We start from the raw sequence: 22963 nt of genomic DNA on the forward strand, positions 1-22963 counted from the left end.
CGAATGTCAAACACACATTTGCGGATGTATGTTTAGACTTTATGCAAATTTTTAGTTAAAAGAGGTTTGCATGGTATCTGCGCAAAGGACGTGACATCTACAAATTTATTATGCAAACTTGTCAAACTCAAATAAAAAAATATATGAAGTTAGGGACATTCACAACATACATTAGAATTTACGGATGTTGGTCATACATTTGTTAACGTATATCTTGACTTTAAGCGAGTTTTTAGTTAAAAAAAAATTTGCATGACGACTGCAAAAATATCAGAACTACCGCAAATGTATAGAGCGAACCAGTCAAACTCAAAGTTTTAAATTCTAGAAGGTTTACATCGAGCTTGCAAATCTTAGAAGATCTGTGCATTTCATATGTGAATCTCCTATATTGAGATTCAAATTAGCCATGTTCACAAATACTTTATGTGAATTTCATGAGGTCTATGAAATGTTTATAAAAATCTTCTTTTTATTGAGATATTGCGATTTTCAATCAATGTAAATATCTATGATGCAAATATCAGAAAGTTCGCTTGTGCAAATGGTAAAAACATTCTAAAAAGTCCATAATCAAAATTTTAAGCATGATTTTTTTTTTTGACAAATTGTGGGGCATTTTTTAAATTACATTTGATGAATATTTCATATTCAATCCAAGCTTAGTACCCACTTGGCTTACACCAAGAACGGTAAAATGATACAAAAAAATTATTAGCAAGAAGTTAGATCTTTGATCCTGCTACATTTGGTATGAATCCAACCAAGATTTACATATATACCATATGGATCCAAAAATATCCGCTAGACCTGGCTTCAATCCAAGTTGCATCCTTGATCTGCCTCACAATGTCACCCCAAACATAAGGCGTGGCACTTGATGTACTATGTATTGACACGTACCACACAATGTTCGTGGTGGATATGGTACCGTCAATTCCTCATGTCCCATTACTTTTTTTTCCAAAATAACATGTATCTCTGTTGGAATTAAATTTAAAAATCAACAATAGTAAAAAAATGTCTGATTTCTTTTCAACATTTATAACTTACCAGCTGCCTTGGAAGCCACATACGACTATCTCAATTACAAAAATGACCCTAAGGTGTAAATCGCATATTGAAATAAAAGCTCATAACCAAAATGCTTTTAAGGGGCCAATCAATAAGTACGTATCTTAATAGTACGTACTTATTAGTGATAGATATGACAGTTTTTAATCATTGTCACATTATTAAACTTACCAAAAATATATTATAAAATTTCCACCTTACTAAAAATTTCTTTTTTATCTTTTAAAATTAAAAATTATTATGAAAATAATATATATATATATATATATATATATATATATATATATATATATATATAAGGAAACGTCCAGCAACGGTCTAAAATCTACAACAAAATTAGGATAGCCCGATGTACTGGAGATGGACGATCCTCTTTTGTTCTTACACACACACTCACACTCTCTCTCTCTCTCTCTCTCTCTCTCTCTCTCTCTACGACCCACCTGAATGCTCAGCACCTCTAACGCTCAAATCCCACCCATCACCCTCCGCCACTCTTGAACCGTCATGCCAACAAAAAAGACACTGGTGGAAAGCTGCATTGCCACTGGCCGACCGCAGACAGAGACAACCCCAGTCGATATCAAAGGAGAGGCTAAGTGCCATGGTTATATGACATAGCCAGTCACATGGCAGCATTGCATGAGGCCCACAGCTACATAGAGCAGGCCCACATGAAATGCTGTCATGTGATTGGCTATGTCAAATAGCCATGGCACTTAGCCATCTGACAGTCCTGGTAGCCGACCACTGGGGATATTTTTTTTTTTTCTGGATTTGAGGGTGGCTGCCATGGGTGGGTGACTTTAAGCTAGGGGCAGCTATTGGGAATGGCTTGACGATTGTCCAGTAGCTAATCGTTAGAAAAACAGTGGAAGGGGTGGGAGAAGCAGTAAGCTAAAGAATAAGAGAAGGGGGTTGGGGGGTGTTGCAGGTGAGAAGGCAGGGTTCGTTGAGAGAGAGCGAGATAAAGGGGCGGTCATCAGGTGGTCGACCAGCTATTGTCCGGTGATCGCTCACTTACAGGGAAAAATGATGGAAAGGGGTGGGGGAAGCAGTGGAATAAGGAAGGTTGAAGGTGTAGCTTGTGGCAGGGTGGGATGTGTTGGGGAGGGAGAGAGAGAGAGAGAGAGAGTCCAAGCAACCGAGGACAGTTCGGATGCTTCTAGGTTGCTTGTAGATTTTGGACTGTCCAGGTCTGGGCTAGGGATGGCAGTGGATCGGGGCGGGGGACAAGGTCTCCACCCCCTTCCGACTCAAAATCTGAACCTCCATCCCGGCCTCCGTCCTTGCACGGGATGAATTTTAACCTCCACCCCCACCTCCATCCTCGTTTCATGTCCTCCATCCCCGGTCCAAACGGGGGAGAGGCAGGGCGGGGGCCATTTTCCCTCGATCTATAGTCATCCCTTAGAAGGGTTGGGGACGGGGTGGAGACCGGCAAGGCAGGGATGGGGCGGGGAAAAGCATAAATCCATCACCGCCTTCATTCCTGCACGGGGATATATTTTAACCTTCATCCCCGTTTCATTCCCTTTATCCCCAGTCCAAACGGGGTGAGGCGGGGCGGGGCCGTTGTCCCCCGGTCCACTGCCATCCCTATACTGGGCGGTCCCCTTTCCCTGTATAAAATTTTGTGAAGTCGTGTTCCACTTGCAAATCATGTACAAGTATCTATGTGACATGGTCTTTGATCTATTTGCATCACTAACTAATAATTACTTATAAGATTATTTATCATACCCTGAGTCCCTATGACTAGTTGTCATTTTTATTAAGTTGGAATCCAGTAAGGATGGCGACAGTAAATTCTAAAATCATTTTTTTAATTTAAGATAACTTTGAAAGAAAGGGAAAGGTTGAAAATACTTAATTTATGTTATGTTTTTAGAGCCACTAGGTTGCTCTAAGTTCAAGCTTAGTTTTATTCTAGGCTGGGTAGGTTAGAGAAACAAGGTTAAGTTCAATTGACTTTTGATAGGGTTTAATAAAAAAATTGGTTCTCCAAATTCATAACAAATAAAGTGTTGAAAATTTAGGAAGGGCTTATGGATATGTTAAGATAGCTTGTGTAAAAATTTCATGATTTTAAGTCTTATATTTTAAAAAATTTAATTATTGCAATATTAAGGTTTTCTAGGGACTCTTATGTTGGATTATGAGAGCCCACGAGAGAAAAAATTATACCTCCTAGAATACTATTTAGAAAAAATATAAAAAATTAGGGTAGGTTCTAGGATAGATTAGGAAAGGTTCTAGTAAAGTTTGGGGTTTTGAGTCATTCGATTCAGGGAGATAAAAATTACGGAATCAGAAAAAATGGGTTTGAATCTGGACTGAGTTTTGGGAAAAAAGAGTATGAGTGTTGGATTTATTTCTCCTCACTAGTTTGGAGCGTAAACCTAATTTTCTGTATGTTGGTTAAGGACAAGTTGAAGAATTTATGGTTAAATTTTGAGGCTTAAACTCATTCTAGTTAGAGAGATATGCTTAGGTAAAGTCAAGTTAGATTTTGCATTTTTCAACCATACAATGCGAGGCTTTGGCTTGGTGTAACAAGTGTCGAGCAGTTTTAAGTTCACTGATAGGTTGAGAGAGAGGGTCATCTTGAGCCCACGGTCTGAGTAGGTCCTTGGGAGGCAGAGACTAGGTTTGAGTCATTGGATTGCTTGACTGTAGTTACATGCTTTAGACTTAGGTTGTACTAAGTCTTATAGGGTTGGCCTACTAGAGGTACGGGCTCAAGGGATAGAACCTACTAACAAAAGAGAGTGAGAGGGCCTAGGAGCCAAAAGAGAAGAGAAGAATGAGAAAGAGTGTGTGAGACACCACTTAGAGAGAAAGAGTGGGTTGTCCTTAAAGAAAGAGAGGGACAAATTAGAGAGAGAGTGTGAGGAGCTTTAATTTCATTTCATTTGATTTAATGCCTCCAACACAGGGATTACAAATCCTTTATATAGGCCGCAGAGAAAGCATTAACACACAAAATAATTTATAAAAAACATTAATTAAAAATGCAAAATACAAAGTCTCTGAGATAGAACCTACTATAGCCTTAGGTATCACCCCAAGCCTCTTCATAAAAGCCTTGGCACACCCATCTAGGCTCTTCAAGAGGGGAGGTCAGCCTCCCCAGGTGGGGCTCACTTAGCCGACTGTCCCTTGGTGTCATGTTTGGATCTTGATCTCTTCAATGTTGATCCAATTGCTCATTGCCCAGATCCATCTAATAACGCGTTAGGTTGGATCTCTTCTTGCTCTGCTCCATCCAACGCCACTTTGGATCCAGGTGCCACTTGATCTGTATCATCCCCTCCCCTTAGAATTTGCCTAATCTACTAGGCAAGAAATCCATTGTTTTGCTTCCTCCATTTGTATAATGCATCAACGACTCGATTCTCGGATCCTTTCATGTACTGCAACTCAAAATTATGCCCTGTCATCTTGGGATGATCACATAGATGCAAAAATATGACTACCTAATATTTTTGTTGTAATGATGATGCAATAGAAAGATAACCTCACTAACACTGATTAAGGTCCATGAAACTTGCTCAATGCACTACAAGAAAACCGTGGATTAGCGACGGCCTCTATCCATCGCTAATCCGTCGCTAAACTGTTTAGCGACGGATTAGCGATGGATAGAGGCCATCGCGAATTTTTGCTCGCTAATTAGCGGAAAAAATTATCTGTTGTTAATTCCGTCGCTAATTTGCGACAGATTAGCGACGAATATTATCCGTCGCTAAATTTAAATAAAAAAAATAAAAAAAATTGATCCTTGTCGGGCGGTATTCCGGCAGCACTAAGCCGGACTTATACCGCACCCGACAGGCATTGCATGCACAGAACGATCGCTCTGCCTCATCGCGAACCGGCGTCGCCGTCCTCCATGAACCGGTGCTCTCCGGCGTCGCCGTCCTCCATGAACTGGCACCGTCATCTTCCGTGAACCGGCGTCGCCGTCATCCTCCGTGGACCGGCGTCATCGTCCTCCGTGAACCGGCGCCGACGTCCTCCAGCGATCGTCGACCGTCCTCCGCCGTCACCGTCCTCCGTGAACCGACGCCGACGTCCTCCAGTGATCGTCGACCGTCCTCCGCCGTCACCGTGCTCCGTGAACCGACGTTGTTGTCCTCCGTGAACCGGCTCCGACATCATCCAGCGATTGTCGACCGTCCTCCGGCGTCGCCGTCCTCCATGAATCGGCGTTGTCGTCCTCCGTGAACCGGCGCTGACGTCCTCCAGCGATCGCCTACTGTCCTCCGGCGTCGCCGTCCTCCACTCTCATGTACATGCTCTCCAACGCGTTCTCCGACGTCGCTCGGTTTAAATCGAGCGCGATCGATTTAAATTTCGAACAGAGAGAGGGAAAATTTCGCGCTCGGTTTAAATCGAAAATTAGCGACGGAATTTTTCCGTCGCTAATCCGTCGCTAATTAGCGACGGATTAGCGACGGAAAAATTCCCTCGCTAAATCCCTCGCTAAAATGTTTTTCTTGTATTGAGAATTAGCAACGAAATAATTGTTGTCGTTAATTCGTGGCTAATTAGCGACGGATTAGCGATGAAACAACTTTCATCGCTAATCCGTCGCTACTTAGCGACAGATTCATTCAGAAAGTTTTCTCTAGCTAATCTGTCGCTAATTTGCGCCGAAAAAAATCCGTCGCAAATTTCCGTCGCTAATTAACATTTTTCTTGTAGTGATGAGATTGATTTTATTGTCAGCAGAGTGAGTAAAACGTGTCGATAATAATGAGAGAGACACGAGGCTCGTCCACTTTGGATGAGCATGATCTCCTGTTAGCAGGGTGTATGTACCTTGGACCAAAACGGGTCACCGTGAGAATGATAATCTGCCGGAGATGGGAGAAAAGGAATATCTCTCAAAGGCAAAATTAGAAGAATAGCTCAACTTGGCTTGTTATAGTTGGAGAATGGCTTAACCCGGCACAAAAACATGCCGAACTTAAAGACCTCTTGTTCTGTTTGTTCAACTCGTTTACTAGCCCTATAGCAGGCCCCCAGAATCCTGTTGTATGTTTGGAATTTGGTCTAAACCCAACTTTCACATACCAACTTAAACCAGACTTTTGTTTGAATTGAAAACAAAAATGATTGGCACATGATTTGGACTCGAAATTGATCTTAGATTCTTTACTTAAGCTTAGGGTTGCACAATGGGTCAGGCAGGCTTCCAAATCTGCATCATAAATGTAAATAGTAGATCCAAGTCTTACTCAGATCCGATAATGTAAGGTCAAATCCAAATCTGAAATGCATGTGGTAATACTGGGTCCAGAAAAAATAGAACAAAAATAAGCTATTTACATGTGAAAAATGCAATCAGGACGGATTTTGATTCTGATCAATTCTAGATCCGACTTAAAAATGTTGATTTGAGTCCGACCATACTCCAAAACTAATCTGATCTAACAAATCCAAATCCAATCTAAATGCACATTAGGATTTTACTTAAAGAATCCAAATCCATAAATAACATGTTAGACTGGAGTTGGATATCTGACCATATCTGATCCATTTGCAGCTTAGCCTATCACTTAAGCCTACATTGGACCAGCTTAGGACCCATCACCAACCCACTGCCCAACCGTTAGGCTCCATGTGTCCGTTGAATTTTTAAACTACCCATTGGAGGTATACACTCCGACTGGTGAACGTTCCTTGTGCGTAACATATATGTCAAACATAGAAGTACTGATAGAAAAAAAAACTATCTGCTGATACTATCCTCCCAGATGACTGACTTTGATGTCATATTAGGCATGAATTGATTGTTCGAGTATTATGCTCAAGTCTTGCATCAGGAAGGAAAGGTTGTTCTGTCTCGACCGAAATGTTCAAAAGTAGAGTTTAAACTTTTCAGACCTACACTGAAGAGCGAAGTGATTTCTTTATTGAAAGCACATAAGTTTATGCAGAAAAAGTATACAGCCTTTCTGGTCAGTATCACTCTAGTAGAACAAAAAATTGTGTTGATAGACCCCGATCCCAACAATGAGGCCACCTTGACTATGGTGAGATAGGGTTAAGTCAACAAGCTTTTGGACATGGAGGAATCCTACTTGTATAAAATCTAAGAGCACTTTGCAACACTTGCAATTTTTCTAAATATTAAATGAATAAAGAGGTATTTTTATGTGAACTATATAGTGCAATTTTTAATTAAATTGTATTCAGATCTTGGATAGTTTAAATTATGGGTTTTGGATTTGGATTTAAGCCCTAGTATCTAGATCTAATATAGATTTGGATTAATTAATGTTAATTGAATCCAACCCAATTTGGTTGGATATAACTCATGTTTAGGGATGGCAGTAGACCAGGGTCCCACCCTGCCTCACCTTGTTTGGATTGGGGATGGACATAAAATGGGGATGGAGGTTAAAATCAAAACTCGTGCGGGCAGGGATGAACTTACGCTTTTCCCCGCCCTGCCTTGCCTTGCCCTGTTCCAGAACCCTATTAGTAAGCCTTCCTCTCCTTTAGGGATTGCAGTGGACCGAGAGGAAACGGGCCCTGCCCCACCTCACCCGTTTGCACTGGGGATGGAGGTTAAAATCAAAACTTGAACGGGGATGGAGGGCAAAATTTTGAGATGGGGCGGAGGTGGAGACCCGATCCATTGCCATCCCTACTCATGTTACTTGGATCCAACCTCATTGGATTGGACCCATGTGGGATCCACTTGAGATATGAAAGTCCACATGGATGAGATTCTCATATAAATGAGAAGGGTCTAGAGAGTGGGATGCCCCACCTTTCTAGTTCTCTTAATTAATGAGTGGTTAGTTGAAAAAAAAAACTAAAGTAGGAAACTTAGTTGAAGAGGAGTGTTATAATAAGATAGGAGATGGAGTTTTTAAAACAAATAGGACTCCTCCCCCTATCCACACGAATTTGGATAGGAAACCCTATTCAAAGTGAGTTGCGGATGGTGAGGGCTCATAAAAGCAACCCTCCCACATGCCCCTCTTATTTCTATTATAACTCTCTCATCTCTCTCCTATTTTCTCTCCTCTTTTTCATTATCTTCTTCTTCTCTTAGGAGAAAATGTCTGGTTGTGGCAGCCATTAGAGCTCTCATACGAAGGTGGTGAGCGCCCCCCCCCCCCCCTGTCAATACCTATCATTCAGCGATTTTCATGCGCAAATTTCTTTTTAACTTTGTAGGACCTTTTGTATCAATAAGGCCAGAATCTTGTTGAGTATATCATAAAGGAGACCATAACATTGTCATGTGTTTCAGCTAGAATTCTCAATTGTCTGGCCCAATCAACTTTAGAAAATAATAAAAAAGGTCAAACCAATATCCATCTTTGTAAAGTTTGATACTATTTCAAGATTCACAACCCAATAGACTTCCGTGAACACGTCAAAGTTGTGCTGCAATGTACTGAGTAGGTTTGGTGTGGGAACGCGTGCATATGTATGGTAGCGAGGGAATTCCATTTTTATACATTTATATAAAGTATTTATCAAATTGTGTTCTCTTTATGTATTTTTAAAGGGAAGACAAAGGTAGTACTTCGAATGGTAGAGAGGAGGCTCTAAAAACGAAATGAGAGGTGAAACACTTTTTTTCTCTGAATTTTCAACATCTCAGTAAACTGGTCGAGATAGCAATACCTTTGTTTACCCTTCTTCCTTACCATTCCCCAAGGGGAGGGCTATCTTCTCTTATAGCCTTCACCTCCTACCCGGTCAATGATTTGTGCATTGTTAAGTTACACGCTAAGCCAAAACATTCAACTATACATAGATTATTACTGTTATGTACGTATTTAATTAAGATTAAGGTCCCTCAATAAAACAACTAGGATAGGGTACATCTTAGAACCATTCACCACATACTTATCATTATTAATTCAATTACCCTAAACTATATGGGGGCTCCACTTGTCTGGTAGGAGCAGCTGGTGCAAGTCACCTTGTGTTGGGACGTTGCAGGTTCAAAACTCAATGGTATAGTTGTGGTAGGGGTCTGCCTAACCCCTGCTTGCCTTTCCAAAAAAAAAAAACTAAGTTAACACAAGATACAATTGCATAGGTATATGCAGTAGAGTAGCACCATGGTAACACATAAGTCATCAGTTCAAACCCGATAACGGGCTTTTCCATGAAGCTGCAAATGCCCGCTTTCCACATCTCATAGATATGAAATTAACAAAAAAGAAAAGAAAAAACTACCTATTAAACTAGTGAGCTATAGCATTGAATATTTGTTCATTCATTGAGAATATAGGATGTCCCACATCAAGTAGACTACCATGTTACTAAAGGATATACTCCTTGTCTAATACTACACCAAACCAAGAAAGTGACGTTAAAATTTGCTAAGGGTAAGCCCACTATTGAAACAAATAAAAATTAGAGAGCCCTCGAACAGACACACCAAGAGCCATGAAGGAGGGCACACGCACAGGGGCAAACTCGTGCACGTACATGTCAGCTTAGCTTGATAAAATGATGTAAAACACCAGTCACAAAAAACAAAGATTCTAGATAGATGATGAATATGCTATTCTTTATCAAACCCGCATGTTTTCTTTTATTTCACAGAATGGATAGATATTGCTCATCTATATACCCTTTAAGAATATACAAAGTGACATATTTTATCTTCTCAGAACACGACATTTGAGGCAATAATGGAGGGCGTTAGACATCGCTCAACATATTAAAATACAAAACTGGAGCAGTTTAATAACTAAACAAAAACAAGCAAGGTACTCGAATTATTTCAAGCATATTGGCTAAGACAGAAAAGAACGCTATTCTTTGGGCTGCAACTCAAAATTTCCCTGCTATCAACAGAAGAGCAGTTGTGACAAAATCAAAGCCAGAAGAATCGTTCAAATTTAAAAGATTTTAATTCTAATTCACATGGCCACCTTATTAAGCTCCAGAGCTTTCTCCTGCTTCATTACTTGGAGCAGCTGCTGTGACACCAACTTCAGCTGGGCGAATAATCCGGTCATACAATGTGTATCCTGACTGCAAATTGTGATCAACATATTAACACTAGCATATCTTTAAAAAATTAATGAAAAACAAGAAAACGAAAAAGAAAAACAAATGAAATGAGACACCCTCATAAGAGGTTGAAGAACTAAAAAAAAGGAAAAGATGCAAAACAAATAAGAGCGGCCTCCAGTGGCTGGAACCATAATGTGAAACTCGGAGGTGAGAAAATGGTAACAAAATATCTATTATGAACAAATTTCTTTCATGTTTGAGAAAAAGAATAAAGTACCCATAACAATGCTTTCCGTAAACAGTTTATACTAAGGCAGACAAGACATTTTACTGCGAGAGGTTATTTTGTGATATTGGCAGACCTGTAATTATTCGTAAATCTATAGCTGCTGTTTTTTCAAGTTATTCTTGTTTATTTTTTGTCTTTTGCAGCAAAATACCCTTAAAGTCATTAAAGAGAAAATAAAAGGGGAAGATATCACCAAGTATTCAGTTTTTACTTTTTAGGGTCTTTCAATCCCTCATGTCCCCTATTCTTTCTCCCTTATTCTTCTCTATTCCTGTCTGTTTTTAGCATTCACTTTGGATTTGCAGATTACTAAGACTAACTAGACCAAGCATCTTCCTGTCATAGTACAATGCTGGGAGATGTCTAGGGCAAGGTACCTTCAAACCCCATTGCTTCTTTCTCAGAGATGATCTTGATATTCTTTCTTTCTTCCTATTTTCTTATCGTCTTCCTTTCCTCTCCTCATCTTGATCTCCTTGCTGTTTTTCCTTACTTTCTCCACCCTTTCCCCTCTCTCGCTTCTTTCTTTCTTTCTTTCTAATCAGATAGTGGTAGTAGACCTTGTCAGATCCTATTTTCCAAAAAAAAAAGTGTTTTGTTTTGGGAGTAAAGAGGTTTCCTTGCTGATGTCAGCAACTCTTTGGCGTTCTGCAACACAGTTTGCAGATCTTTTTGCTGCATTTAATCCTATTTCTCAAAAGAAATGATGAGATAGTTCCTATGTTCTTTCACCCTCACACTTTGTTTTCTTATTCCTAAACCACTTGTGGCAACCATCACTTCATTGCCCAATTAATTCCAAAAAGATTAAACTCACCCAACTTCTTGTCTTGGAATAAACAAATTTCTCCTTTTATCTGTAGCCTGGGTCTGATGGCCAACTAGATGGTGCTGTCCTAGTTCTACCTGAGATGTTATCTTCTGAAGAAACCAACAAGAATGGAGCTAAGGCCAGCATTTCATGACCAGGTCCAGTAGACTCAGATTGAATCAGGAATGGTCAGATTGCAGTAGCCTATGCCGCTTCAACCCTTTCATCTAAAGTTTGGGTCCAAGTTACTGATTGTTGCAGTGTGCATGAGCTATTTGTCTCCCACATAAGTGGTGCATTTCATGACCAGGTCCAGTAGACTCAGATTGAATCAGGAATGGTCAGATTGCAGTAGCCTATGCCGCTTCAACCCTTTCATCTAAAGTTTGGGTCCAAGTTCCTGATTGTTGCAGTGTGCATGAGCTATTTGTCTCCCACATAAGTGGTTTACTCAGATATCAACTCCCCAGTTCTTTCAGCAGAAAGATAGTTTGTGAACAAGAGTGTGGTTTAATATTTAAATAAAATGAAATATATACTTATCAGCTTACAGCCATTGGTAATCTGGTTTTTGAACAAGACAGTAATTCAGAGTTCAGACTCTAAAAGGTTTATGTTAAGTTGTGAGTGCCAAGGGTATTTTTGTCTTTCTTCTCTTGGGTGTCCCATTGGTTGGCAGCATTTTAATTTGTTTATTTTATTATGTATTTTAGTCATTACTTGGGCGGTACACTGTTGTAAATTTTTTATTTATTTTGTAGACCCCAAGTTGTAGTGAGCTTGCCCTCTTTATTCGAGTGGAGGAGCAAGCTCTAGTTCCTTGTCTTACTCCTATAGTTTCACTGTTATGTCAATTAGTGTTGTACTGTATGATACATTACAATACATATCATAGCCTCTAAGAATTTTGATATGATACGTGCTCGTATCGTGATACAAGTATGTATCGTATCTGTATCATGTGTATTGTACGATACACTCCCTTATCATACAATACACTATGATACACCCTTGACGCACTTAAAAAAAATGTCAAAACCCTATTTTCTAGTTTTGGGTTTAACCCCCTCCCCCCTTTCTCCTAAAAGGCCGATGCTCTCATTTGTGTAGAGACCATTAGAGGGGAACCCACAGACCCTAGGAGGCTTGAGAGCGTGTTGGGGGATGATTCTTGCGGGTTTCTCATGTAAGAGTGCATTTTCACTCATGAAAGTGAATTAAAGTAGAATATCTTCATTTTTTGCTTGTTGTTGAGTTTTTTTGAGAAAGATGGCGTCCAATGATCCAACATGGAAATGGGGTACTCAAGAAATAAGTAGAAATCGATTGAAAATCGAGTGCAACTATTGTCATAATACTTTTTTTGGTAATGTGTCTTGACTGAAGCATTATTTAGCTGGGACACATCACAATATTGCCCCACGAGTGTCAAGAGATTTGTCAAAGGTTGTGAAATGGCAATGCCAACAACTGCTTAGCAATTTAACAGAAAGAAGGCAAGAGAAAAGAGAAATGATATGAAAATGGAATATGCACAACCATGGGAGGGTGTTTGTGATGAGAATGAGATACCCACTTTTGATCATAAGAGTAGTGGTATGGATAAAAAGAGAAGAGAAGGAGGAGGGAGTTCTTCTAGAGGATGTGGAGACGAAGGCTCTATTAGGAGTTTTTTCTCTTCTAAGACTACCCCTGAGTTGCAACTCAGTATTTACACTGCTATAAACCTTAGACATTTAGTCGAGAAAGCGAATGTTACAACTGGGATCATGGTTTTATAATGTCTGCATTCCTTTCAATGCAGCAAATTCATTTCATTTTCAGTTAATGTTGAATGCCATAACCATTATCGACCTTTATATAAAAGACCTTCATATCATAATTTGAGAAAAAAAATTAAATGTTAATATAAAGGCAGTGAAGGCATATTGTGATGAGACGAGATGGTCATGGAAGAAAACTGGGTTTAGCATCATGACAAATGGGTGGACCGGCAACAAGACAAGGACCTTAATAAATTTTCTTTTCTATTGCCCCAAGGGAACAATGTTTTTGAAATCAATTGATTTGTATAATATGCCTCAGACGACAAATGTAATGCTTAAGGTGTTTGATGAGGTTATAGATGAGGTTGAGCCTAAAAATATAGTCCATTTTATCATTGATAATGCAACAAATTACAAGGCAACAGGTAAAGAATTGGCAAAAAATTATAGGACATTCTTTTGGAACCCCATGCATTGTCCACTCTATAGACCTCATGCTAGAAGACATTAGCAATATGGATGAGATAAAACAAACAATTGAATGTTGCCAAAAAATTACAAAATTTATTTTCAATCAAGCATGGATTTTGAGCTTAATGATGAAGTATATCAATGGTGCTAATTTAATTTGTTGTACAATTACTAGATTTGCTACAAACTTTTTAAAAGTGCAAAGTCTAGTAAAAAATAGAGTTGCGCTCAAAAAAATGTTTTCAGCATACGAGTGGAATGCATATCCCAATGCACAAAAAAAGAAAGCCAAAAAAATTGTACATATTGTATTTAGAAGTGAATTTTGGGACTTCTATGTGAGGTTGTTGAGAATCACCGTACCTTTGGTGAAAGTGCTTAGATTGGTAGATAGTAAAGAGAGACCAACTATGGATTATCTCTTTGAGGCCATGGATAAAATAAAAGAGGCCATTAGAGATAATTTGAATGGGAAGAAAAAACTCTACAAGCCTCTTTGGTGCATCATTGATCATAGATGGACCGAGCAACTCCATCAACATCTACATGCTACAACATACTATTTGAATCGTACATTTAAATACTCCCCTATATTTAAAATAGACAGGGAAGTGAACAAAGGAATTTTTAATTGCATCGAGAAGTTGATCCCTAGCCATCACATCCAAGATAAGATTCACAAAGAAATTGAGATGTATGATAATGCATTGTATGATATGGGGATGTTAAATATATATATATATATAAATCTATATTATAATAGATTGCCCAATAGGGGCATTTTTGTCTTTTTACATGTAATAATAGTTGTTTATTAGAAACAACTAATTTTTTACTTTTTCTTATTTTGCTTTTTCCTTTTTTTATTACCTTTTTTTCCTTGCATTGGGCCCCCACTCCACAGAGTCGTTGAGAGCTCTCCAACGACTCTATTAAGGGGAACTCCCAATGGTATTGTGAACACCCCAAATTTTTCAAAATGTTGTAAATATTTCTCAAAAAAAAAAAAAAAATAGTCGTAAACCCCTTTATTTTCCTTGAGTTTTTAGAGTTTTATTTCAAAAACACAAAAAAAAATACAAAAAGAAAAAAAAAAAGTAATACAAATCGATTTTAGAAACCTCCTTTTTAAAAGCCTCTTTTAGCTCTAAGAGCCCATTTTCAGAAAAATCTTTTGAAAACAACCATCATTTTGCAAAAACCTTCTTTTTAATTCGTTATTTTTAAAATTCTCCTTCATATTCTATTTAACTTAGATTTTAAACCCTTTAAAATCATAAAAATATTTTTCTAAGAAAGGTCGCCCGATACTGCCTCAGCCCTAAGACCCTCCAGAAAAATGGAAAGAAAAGAAGGAGGAAACAGAGGAAGAAAAATAGGAGGAAAGAAGGAGGAAAAGAAGCAGAAAATGAGCAGAAAAGATGCAGGAAAAGGAGGAGAAAAAAAATGATAAGAAGAGAAGCGGGTCAGCGATTTCAAACATTCAGCGATTGGTGGTCATCTCTCTCTCTCTCTCTCATCTCTCCTCTTCACTTTGAGTTTACGTAAGTTTGGAAAAGCTCCCAACCCTTTCTTTCAGACCCCTTTAGCCAAGGTGAGTATTCCTCCTGTATTCCCTTAAAATTTCTTGTAACAGCATGATTAATAAATTAGAATCTGAGTTTTCATATTCCTATTTGCTGCATTTTTAACCTCTGTTTCATTGAGCCAAAAGAATGGAAGTGATTTGATCTTTTTAGATCAAATCCTTCTTTCAAATGGGCTACAACAAGTTAGATTTGTGCCTCAGCCATTTTGGTTTTCTTTTAATGCATTTTTTGTCTTAATTTTTCATCATCCATGCATGCATTCATGTTTTAAGGTATTAGATCTCATCTTTGAACATCTACGGATGTGCAGTTTGTTTTCATCATGTTCAGTTTTTTTTTTTTTCTAGATTATACTTTGAATTCTGGTGCATTTTATATCCATTGATTTGTATATAATCAGAGCTCATTTTAATTTGAAATTTTTACTGAAACTTCATGCATATGTCTTCATGCTCTCCACCAAAAATCAGATCATTCTGAGTTTGTTTGACCCACTTTAAAAATCGAGATTCAGAACCTGTTATTTTGCACCGTCACGATTTTAGCAGAAACAGGATCAACTTACGGAAGTGATTTCTCCCTAACCAGAGATGATCTTTTCAATCTGTAAAAAAGGTTGTTTTCTAAATTCAATCTAGTTTGTCCATACCAAATTTCAGTGATTTCTATGGTGTTTTCATACCTATTTCGGATCAAAAACCACAACCCTGTCACCCTGTGTCATTTTAACAGCCCAGATTTTGATCCATTTTGTCAGAATTTTATTTCCCTAACGGGAGATCATTTTTCAATTATGTAAAACGGGTTATCTTCGTTTACATGTCTAGTTCATCCTTGTAAATTTTCAGAATTTTCATGATCGTTTGCTATTTTATTTTGATTAAATACCAGCACCCTGTATCCAGATTTTGCACATGTTCTGATTTTGGCCCCCATATCATGACTACTGTAGCACCCCTTCAACAAATCGCCATTTGGTTGACAACATTTTCCAGTAAATCGTGGTTACAATTTTTGGGGTCTTCAATGAGTCCCTATTACGATTTGTAGTGTTTTTGGGTCTCCAACGACCCCTACAACGATTTATAGTGTTGTTTGGTCTTTTAACTACGATTTGTAGTGTTTTCGGGTCTCTAACGAGACCCACAGCGATTTGTAGTGTTGTCGGACATCGCTATAGCGATTTGTAGTGTTTATCGCTAAACACTACAGCGATTTGTGATACAAATCGCTGTAAATTGCTATCCGAATCAGGACCAACTTGTCAGGGCCATATCTCCCTAACCAGAGATCGGATTCCAAATCCGTAAAAAATGGTGTCTTTGTTATGAAGTCTAGTTTTATCCTGTAAATTTTCAGCGATTTATATAATCATTTGATACCCCATTTGGATCTAAAACCAGACCCCTATCAGTCTGCCTTATTTAAGTGACACAGTTTTTAGTTCATTTTGTAAGAGTCATATCTCCCCAATGGGAGATCATTTTCCAAATCCGTAAAAAAAGTTTTCTTCCTCTAGGTGTCTAGTTTATATATGGAAAGTTTTATAACTTTCTATGATCATTTGATATTTCAAGTCTGCTAAAAACCGAGACTGGTTACAGAATTTTAAATTCCGTAACAGGTTCATTTCCTGTTTGGAAATAATGACTTCTCGAAGTCGCCATTTTCAAACCAAAATTGATTTTTCAATTCTGTAAATTGGGTTGGTTTCTTGATTGAATTGAGCAACTTTTTCATCAAACTTGAGAGAAATCAAATATGTTTAATCTGTGTAACATCCTGTTTACTGAAACCTGTCTGTTAAAATCCAATTTCTTGTTTTTGAAATTAATGCTCTGATGTTTTGATTATAACTCTAGTTTCAGAAATGATTTTGATATTCTGTAAAAAGAGAGTGCTTTCTTACTAAGCTGTAAGTCCATGAATTCATTTTAAGCTAAACTTCAGTTGTTTAAGATTCCCATCTATCCAAAAATGCCTTTCAAATGTCTTCACAAAATCATGCATCATATGTGTTTATTTTGTTTATTTTTCTTTATCTCTGAGGCATAAAAGGCTAATTTTGGATGTATCCTTCAATTTTTCAATAATTGAGGGAAAATCCATAAAAGCCTACACTTATTCCTAACAAGTTTGCTCATTTTGCAGGATTTTCTGTTTTGTTATTTCCTTTTCAAATTGTTGTATCAGTTCAAAGATTGTAATAAATCAATTAATGAGAAGTTTACTTTATGCTTAGTTTAGAATGAATGAGCATATAGTTTAACTTTTCATTTCTCATGATCAATGTGCTGCATTTTTATTTTCATTTTCAATAACACTATGGTGAAACACGAATGGCACGAGCACCATTCTAATAAAAGGTGATTAAATCCTAAGTTGACGATTTGCATTTATGGCCATAGTCAAAATGTGAACAAAACTTAGGGTTTTCATCTTTTATGGAATAACATTGGGTCCACACTGGATCTCTTTGCAAAAATCATCATGTCTTTCTAAATATTTTCCTCCTTTATCAGTGTTTAATTTAAAATCAACTCAAAACATATATAAATGGCCATAGTCAGGATATATTGAGAGTTAATTTTATTTTAAACCCTATAAAGGCACCAAAATGTATTTTATTCTTCAAATGAATTTAAATACGATTATTATATAATACATTTTATGGCCATAGTCAGAAATGTATTATATCTTCAATCTTATTTTAATTCACTTAAAGAATGAAATATGCTTTCCGAAACCTAATTTCAAATTTCTTTTAATGCATTCAGCATTTAAGATAGAATTGTATCAGCATTTTCCACCTCTTTGAAGCCATTTTCAAATTTCCAAGTGAACTTTGGAATAGTTTTCAAAAGATGTTTTCCATTCCTAAATTTCAAGTCATTATTTCATTCTACTTCATAAATTCAATCTTATTTCCTAAAATTCATTTTCGATTCCCTCTAATTTTAAATCCCATTCCAAATACCCATTTTTTATTCCCAATTTTCAATTTTATTTTTCTATCTTTGAATTTTACATTCCAACTTTGAAATTTATTTCTTATTTCTCTCAAAACTCCAATCTCGATTCTTAAATCAATTCTGACCTCAAATTCTAAAAAACTTGACTTTGAGTTCGATTTTCAGATCTTCAATTTCAATGCTTTCAAATTCATTTCAAATTCTTGAATTTCAAAAATCGTCATCTGATTGGTGACATCCTTCAGTAAATCGCTATTGCGATTTACCATGTCTTTCCATAAATCATTGTGCGATTTACAATGACTTTTAGTAAATCATTCTGCGATTTACGATATTGCGATTTATCGCTTCTTTTAGAAAATCGTTGTTGCGATTTATAATATTCTTCAATAAATTTTAAGTCAATTTCTGAATTTTCGAGCCGTTTCTTAAAGGATATTTTCAAAATTTATTCCCAAAATCACTTGGAAATTTCTCAAATTTTCTGAAGTACTTCTAAAATATGCATTCTTCTCAAGTTCAAAATCATTGCACAAGCATGATTCACTATGCATTTAGGACTTAGAATAAATACTTAGATAATGTTTTAGCAAAGCAAAAAGGCATAAATTCGATCCTTGGTTCGATTACCCCTGGTAAAGGCGCCAGGAACGGTTGAACCTCGTACCGACGAGCGAATCCCGTCTCTCCATTTTCCCGCAAAATTTTCAAAACGGAGGCGAGTGATTTTTCAAAATATTTCTTTGGTCAAATGAGACCTTGCAAAAGGGTTCCTCTCTCTTCTTCATTTTCTTTTCTGTCTTTTATTTCCCCCTTTAAAAAGAGAAATAGAGGCTAGAAAAGCAAAGAAAAGGAAAAGAGGAATAAGAGGAAAAATTTTGCATGATCACAGGTATCCACCTCTACTTTTTTTATATAAATAGGGGAGTGATCCCCATACATTATTCATTCCTTTCCCATCTCTTTTCAATAATATTTACTTTTTATTAGCTTTTGGTATTGTTCCTTAGTAGACTTTTTGTTTGTGTGCTTGTCTATCTTTTTTGTAATTGTCCATTCTTGGACTTTGTACATGCTTTTGCACTTTGTTATTTGTAATTCCATATACTTCATTACATGGTATCCGAGCCGATTGGGTTTTCTTGATCTTGGAAGTATTTCTTGTAGTGATTGAAGATCGTGACAAAGGTGCTATCACTTTCTTCGTCTTTAAGTGAAGCTCTCCTTCAAACTTAATGGATCCAACTACTTGATTTGAGCGTCGGACATGGAAAATCATTTTAGAGCAATGTTGTGAAAAGTGTTGAGGCGTAGCAAGGCGCTCCAACAAAACCTGAGGCGAGACGTAAGCCTCGAGGCGTAAAGCGTAAGCCTCAATTTTTTTTAAAAAACTTAAAAAAAAACTATAAAAAATATATAAAAAAATACAAATAAAAAAATACTTTATTGATGAAACAACAACCAATAAGAAATAGAAAATCTCAAATAAATACTAAAAAATCTAAGATTAACATGTAAAAGTAACTGAGAAACTAATTATATAACTGAAAAAATGATTATATAATTGAGAAACTAATTATATAACTTAGAAACAAATTATATAGCTGTGAAAAAAACTACACAACATAACAATATTAAAAAATTTGATTAAAAAAAGCTATAAAAATGTAACTAAGAAACTGATTATATAACTGAGAAACTAATTATATAATTGAGAAACAAATTATATAGCTTTGAAACAATTTCTTCTTCTTCTTCTTCTTCTTTTTCTTCTTTTTCACACCTTAGGCTGGTGCCTTGAGGAGCAGAGGTCCTCGCCTCAAGGTGAGGCACGCCTTTTGCGCGCAAGGCGCACTTTTAACAACAATGTCTTAGAGAAAAAGAACTTTGGGGCTTTGTGATGGAAACTTCTCTTGAACCATCGTTAAAGCTCACCAAGGTTTAAGGAGGTGTTGAGAAAGCACTTGTTGGAGATGATTGTGTTAAAGCCATCAATGAACATTAAATAAAGGTAGAGGATTGAGAAAGTAACCTGGTTTATGAACAATGTTGACATAAAAATATGTGCCAACATTGCTAAATTTAGAAAAGCCAATGAATCTTGGTTCTTTCTTAAAGGTATGTATACTCAAAAGGATCTTGCTAGACAATATTTTTGTCAAGACAAAATTAGATCCACTGTGTGTCCGGGATTATTTTAGCATTTTGTCCCCTCTTTGGGATGAATTAACATTTCTTGAGCCTAAATAAGTGGCTTCCGAAGATGTTGAGATTAAAAGAAAGCAAATTGAGAATGAACACTTTTTCAATTTCTTCATGGTCTAAGATCGGAATTTGAACAAGTGAGGTATGTGTCTTGAAGATGCTCTTGCCGATGTATGTCAAGAAGAAACTCGTCTTGGCATGACCAATAAGAATGATGATATTTTGGCCATTACTAGGCCGGGTTCCAATGTAAAAACCTATAAGTCACCCCACTTTGTAAAACAAAATAGCTATAGTAATGGGTCCAACTATAATAGTGGATATAGAAAGCGTGTTATTTGCCACCATTGTAATGAACTAGGACACATTATGCCAATATGTCCAAAGCTTAAAGGTAAAATAGATTATGTTAGAGAAATCACACCTAAGAAAGAAGAAGCAAGCAAAAATGAAGGAGATATTAAAGACACACTTAACCAAATATCGGAAGCACTTCAGCAACTTCTCAAATCATCCTCCACTTCGGGTTTCGCCATTGAATGTTCTTCATCTCCTCTAAGTATGTGGATTCTTGATTCGAGTGCTTCCTTTCACATGACACCTCATAAGAATGTTCTTTTCAAAGTTTGCACTAATTCTACTTTATTTTATGTTTCAAGGGCCGATGAAACTTCTTTAAAAATAGAAAGTATTGGAACACTTGACTTAAAAAATTCTCAAAAATTTCTTATTCTAAAAATAAGAGTGGTTCCAAAATTAAATTTAATTTTTTTTTCTATCTCTCAAATTTTCGATCATGGTTGCAAAATTTCTTCTCACCTAAAGATTGTACCGTGCAGGATCTCCAGTCAGGGAAACTGATTGGGAAAGGCCATAGGAGAGGCGATCTTTACTTTATGGATTTTTTGTCCCTTCAACCCAAGTCATTTTGTAATTTTGTACATGACAAAAGTAATGATAGACATAAGAAACTCAGGCATTCTAGCTTTTCGAAGATGTCTCTCTTTCCTTTTTTAAAAAATACATGTAATGAAAAAGGCATATCTTATAAAGATTGCATTTTTTGAAAAATGAAAACCATTCTCTTTCTTTAAAGAATTTTTATTTCTATACGACCTTTTGAATTAGTGCATTCGGATGTATGGGGTCCTTCACCTATCATATCAAAAGGAGGTTACTCTTATTATGTTATTTTTGTTGATGATTTTACTAGATACACATGGATTTATTTTCTAAATCATAAATCATATTTTCTTTTTTTAAGGAATTTCATATAATAGTTGAAAATCAATTTCTACGCAACCTATCTATTCTTAGATCGGATTTGGGAGGAGAGTACATGTCAAACAATTTTCAAAGCTACTTGAAACAAAATGAAATTTGTCATCAAAGGTCTTGTCCTAGAACTCTACAACAAAATGGTTTAGCGGAAAGAAAGCATAGACATATAATAGAAACCACTAGGACTTTTTTAATTTCAAGAGACATTCCAAAAAAAATTTGGGTCGAAGCCGTTCTAACCTCAACATACTTAATTAATAGAACTCCTTTGTCTTTAATAAAAAAAAATTCATTTAAAAAACTTTTTAAAATGATTCGATTTTAAAAGATTAAGAATCTTTGGTTGTAAGTGTTATGTTCTTATAAAAATGATAAACTATCCGCAAAAGCCATTGAATGTGTTTTCTTGGGCAATAGAGAAAACAAAAAAGGATACCGAAGTTTTGATCTAATAAATAACAAACTCTGTTTTAAAAGACGTCACTTTTCTTGAAAATGAAAATGGGTTTGATAGCAAAGAACCTAAAGAATAAATTGATTACTCATTTTTATTTAATCTATAATCAAAATATGATTGAGTCTAACTCTATTGAGGTATTTGATTCTTTTGGCAATGACTCTAGTATTGAGCATCCGATTGTTGATGAGGCTAGTGATCAACATGAAAATTTGAATGAAAATGTATCGAATGATACACATGTGTATACTAGACGGGGTGAAGGTGATCACCCATGTTCTCTTGACAAGTTCTCCTACAACATACCTTTAGAAGAATCCCAACTTAGGAAATCAAATTGTATCTCTAGTGCTCCAAGTATATTTGTATCATATGACTCATTTTTCCAAAACTTAAGAGCATGCTTAATAACTCTTTACTCTTATTACGAACCATATCATTATAATGATGTCAAGCAATACTTTCATTGGAATGAAGCAATGGAATTTGAATTTAATGCTCTTAAAAAAGCAAACACATGAAAAATAGTTGATCCTCCATTAGGCAAGAAACCTATAGAATGTAGACGGGTGTTTAAAGTCAAAACCAAAAGTGACGGATCATTAGAGAGATATAAAGCAAGGTTAGTTATCAAAGGGTATCCTTAAGAATATGAAATAGATTATGAAGAAACCTTTGCTCCAGTAGCAAGAATGACTAGTATTCGAGCTCTCATTGTCATTGATTCCATTAAGAAATGGCTTATTTTCTAATTAGATGTTAAAAATGCATTTTTAAATAAAGAACATGGCGAAAAAGTCTACATGTAACCTCCTCCGAGGGTTAATTTAAATGAAAAAAATGTAAAACTTAAAAAAACTTTGTATGGTCTTAAACAAGCTCCTAAGGCTTGGTATGATAAATTTAGTAATGTTTTGATTAATTTAGGATTTATCTCTGGTTATACTGACACTTCTCTCTTTGTTAAGAAAACATGTACAAAATTATGATTCTTCTTCTATATGTTGATGATATGATCATCACAGGAAATGACAAAGAAGGT

At 36.5% G+C, this 22963-nt stretch overlaps 1 protein-coding gene across 1 annotated transcript in view; it reads right to left on the reverse strand.

The window, feature by feature from the left end:
- Positions 1-9758: 9758 nt before the first annotated feature.
- The window catches only part of LOC149828817 (grpE protein homolog 2, mitochondrial-like), a 42126-nt gene continuing 28921 nt past the window's right edge, over positions 9759-22963 (reverse strand). The window contains exon 5 of the mRNA XM_090016983.1: positions 9759-10098. Coding sequence (XP_089873109.1) covers positions 10000-10098 — 99 coding nt within the window. The 3' untranslated portion in view covers positions 9759-9999. The remainder of the gene's footprint in view (positions 10099-22963) is intronic.

Source organism: Nuphar pumila, chromosome 9 (genome assembly GCF_984573655.1).
Source record: "Nuphar pumila chromosome 9, dmNupPumi1.hap1.1, whole genome shotgun sequence".
NCBI lineage: Eukaryota > Viridiplantae > Streptophyta > Magnoliopsida > Nymphaeales > Nymphaeaceae > Nuphar > Nuphar pumila.